We start from the raw sequence: 3,590 nt of genomic DNA on the forward strand, positions 1-3,590 counted from the left end.
GAAATAATCACAATGCGAATATAATTTACTTGTTCCTATCTTTGCTTTACATTACCCCGACACATTCAATGGTACATTGTATCTGCCATCTTTATCTCTTTTCTGCATCACAATCTGCATTGTTACAATATGAATGCACTTTGTTACATCTTGCTTACCCACGCTCCATTACAGCTTGGTGTCGTAACTTCAGCAATAGAAAGATGGCTTGTATAATAGTAACAACCACAAATAGTTTTTACGGCTACCATTATATTATTGTACATGAGTTGGTGTGTATCATATTTATTCTAACTTTAACTAAACTGCTTAGATACAAATATGGATGGAGGGTCCTGCAGTCAAACATGTAAGACCATTGTTCCAATGTCTTGATAAAATATCGAAACTATATCTTGGTATGAAACATCTTACAAGTGAAAACAATCGTTTACTGGAAGAAGCAATTCAACGATTACATTCTCCACAGGTTTAACAAATATATCTTGTATATTCGAATAAATAATCCGTTTATTACAACCATTTTTTACTGTTTTCTTATAATCATATCAGTGCAGAAATCCATTATGAATGTATTTATTATGGCTATGCCCTCCTTTTTTATATGAATGTGAATAAATGTAACTTATTTATCCTCGGATGGCCAGAAAATGACAGTCGTTATAACTTATAACACCCCCCGAGGCCCGAGTTACTACGTATGTAACTTTGTGGGTGATTGTTTTTTGTGGGATTTTTATGTTTTTAGTGACCACTGGGTTAGAGCATTTGCCGTTATATATTAAAGAGTAAAGATATTAAAAGTAAAGATATTATCTATATTATTCCACAAGGGAGCGGTTGCTCCCTTAAAAAAATGTTTTTAACCAGTTTTATTGGATTAAAAACTCAAAAACGGAGGTTTACAATAAATATCGCGTCCAGGGAAACTCCCTCTTATATTATATGCCTTTACTTTGCGGTTGCGGTAAATGGATTTTGTAACCATATACTATTTTAAATAACAATCCTAAATTATCGTTTGTTTTTCAGGATTTTGTCTTGGAGGAAATAGTTGATGTACATACTGATAAGGATCAGTATTTGGCTCAGTATAAAGAATTTTGGCAGTAATGACTTGATTTTTAAATTCTTCCCGTATTTCTATATTTCCCCAACACTATAACACACGAATTATATTTAAAGGAAATGTTTAGAAAATACTGATGGAACAAAATTTAATTCAAACAAAATCATTAAATTTTAGTTGCGTTTTCCAACAGTTCTTTCAATTTCATCCCTTCCATAAAGTAACAAACTTCACTGTGCAGCATATTTGTTTATACCAACATAAGATATCAACGCACATCTATGATAGAAAACCATGAAACATCATGTGTGCAACAAAATATGTGTCTAATTATCAATGTGCACATGAACATTCCATTCACCCCTCTGCATTCACTCTTGCAAAATGTATTCACCCAGTTAAGAATACTGTTGTATATTAAGATCATAGTGACCACTGAGTTGTTCATTAAGTTTTAAAACCGATGAAAGAAATGATTTATTTTTATCTTCTCTCGATTCAATGTTTAACCATCCATTGTTTTATTTGATGATGTCATAATCACTATTATCCCACATGATTATGTATCAACAATCACATTGTGATGGAACAAAAATGACTTTGATTAATTGCGCTCTCTCTCTTGTTGTTCTATTGCCACGTTACTCAGTTTCCTTGTGTTGCTTTGCCAGTTATAATGTAGTTAAGTTAGTGCATGCGTTTAGTTTGTCTTTAATTACTTTTAATTGTTTGTTTTCATGTAGGACTATCAAACTATGTAATTACGTATAAGTTCGTTTTACCCTTATATAATATATCAGCAACTAATCGTTTCACTTACTTCTTCAATTATTTCGTTTTGTTTGTCTTTATTTACTTTTAACCGTTTGTTTTCACGTAGGTTGCTGTCGAGCAATAGTTACATAAAATGTTCCAAGCCTTATTTCATATACTTCAATTATTTTGTTCATGTTTTGATAAAACTTTTAATGAATATTGTGTTTGTAGCATGTTAACCACTGATATCATATTCCCGTGCTTACCGTATAATATTTCATATAAATTCCCTTGTATTTAGATGTGTTTTGTAGCAGCTTACACCCATATTCCAATATAAAGTTGATCATTTCATTTAGATTTGTTCTTCTTTATAATTACCGTTTTTACAGCTTTGATCCTTGCTTTGTTTCTACTAATCTTTATTTATGCAAAATAAAAAACTTGTTTTATTTTCGCATGGTGGGTCAACGACAGTCATTAAAACACAGGTGTTCTCTTTCACACACCTCGTGTCTGTTTATGAATTACCACGTATGTAACCCATTGGGTCTTATTGTAAAAATAGATGCCCATTTATTTGACCTCACACGATTAACAAAGTTGTTTTAGAGCCGCGGGTCTACGGTTATAATATTTGTGTAAATATTCTGTTTGTTCCCTAATGGGATGTACCATCTTACTCCACCCTACTATATCTGGCACTGTGGCTAGCGCGCCTGCCTCTAAACCAGACGTTATGGGTTCAAGGCTCGTCGCTTCTATCATAGTGGGCGTTTGTATCCAACGCCGACTCCAGTCGAGTGGTCACTTTTGAGTTGTTTAAATTGTCAGTCACATAATATAAACTAGGACTCACAAAGTTACATACGTGGTAACTTGACAGGGATTAGGGAAATGAAGACATCAGTTGTACGTGACTGCATGGCTACGTGTACAAATTCTGCAGAAAGAGATAACGTTTTACCGTTTTGTGTTTGTGGCAGAACACTAGTCACATTTTATCTAACTCTACAGTGTGCCTTTTTCTATAATATAATTTGCGCTGTTAAATATAACTCAAGTTGTGGTGTAGGCCTAAAATGAAAAAACTTGTGACATAAAAAATACAACTTATAATCTTATTTAAAATTTATTCTTGTTAAAATTTGTACTGATTTAGCCCCAACACTAGCGAATTAATTCGAGAGAGAATGCGAGAAAAAATGACATTGAAAGGATGAACATTAGGTTGTACCAACGCTTATATATACACGCTTGGACACTCTTTTCTTCGTCTTTGTTTCTTTCTTTCTCCTGAAGAGGAGTAAACAATCAGGAGAGTCTGCCGCGTCACGCTTCGTTGCAGTTACAAAAGGGGCAATTTAACCATTACAATTTGTCCATATATTTTAGTATATTTTGGTAAATAAAACATTAATAAAACATTTATAAAAAAGTAATAAGCTTTCTATGAAGTAACTAGTAATCAAGTTATAAAACATTTCTATGAACATTTGCACGTGGTTGGTAGAATGAACCGCTTTAAATCCTCTTTCTGCTACTGTCGCGTGTGTGCGAAGGACCTCTCAGCTTGTTATCCGCGTCGTGGTGTTTGCGAGGATGCATGAATAAAAGATGAATTTCTGTGCCCCAGCAGATACAGGTGATCGATAGCTTAGGTCTGTGTTGTTATTATATAATTGGCACCAAGTGAACAAGTTTCAAAAGTTTCGTGTAATAACAAAAAAACAATTAACAGATTACTCACAATTATATATATATA

At 33.3% G+C, this 3,590-nt stretch overlaps 2 protein-coding genes and 1 long non-coding RNA gene across 3 annotated transcripts in view; 2 read left to right on the forward strand and 1 right to left on the reverse strand.

The window, feature by feature from the left end:
- LOC100187115 overlaps positions 1-2,183 on the forward strand; it is a 4,301-nt gene extending 2,118 nt beyond the window's left edge. Inside the window, exons 6-7 of the mRNA XM_002124907.5 lie at positions 314-469; positions 1,033-2,183. Coding sequence (XP_002124943.4) covers positions 314-469; positions 1,033-1,113 — 237 coding nt within the window. The 3' untranslated portion in view covers positions 1,114-2,183. The remainder of the gene's footprint in view (positions 1-313; positions 470-1,032) is intronic.
- The window catches only part of LOC104266391, a 21,359-nt gene that overhangs the window by 5,677 nt on the left and 12,092 nt on the right, over positions 1-3,590 (forward strand). The gene's annotated exons all lie outside the window — the stretch shown is intronic.
- Positions 1-3,590, reverse strand: part of LOC108950087 — a 12,772-nt gene that overhangs the window by 3,534 nt on the left and 5,648 nt on the right. Inside the window, exon 2 of the long non-coding RNA XR_001975059.2 lies at positions 3,346-3,347. This is a non-coding gene — a long non-coding RNA (uncharacterized LOC108950087). The remainder of the gene's footprint in view (positions 1-3,345; positions 3,348-3,590) is intronic.

This window comes from Ciona intestinalis, chromosome 14 (genome assembly GCF_000224145.3).
Source record: "Ciona intestinalis chromosome 14, KH, whole genome shotgun sequence".
NCBI classification, from domain to species: Eukaryota; Metazoa; Chordata; class Ascidiacea; order Phlebobranchia; family Cionidae; genus Ciona; species Ciona intestinalis.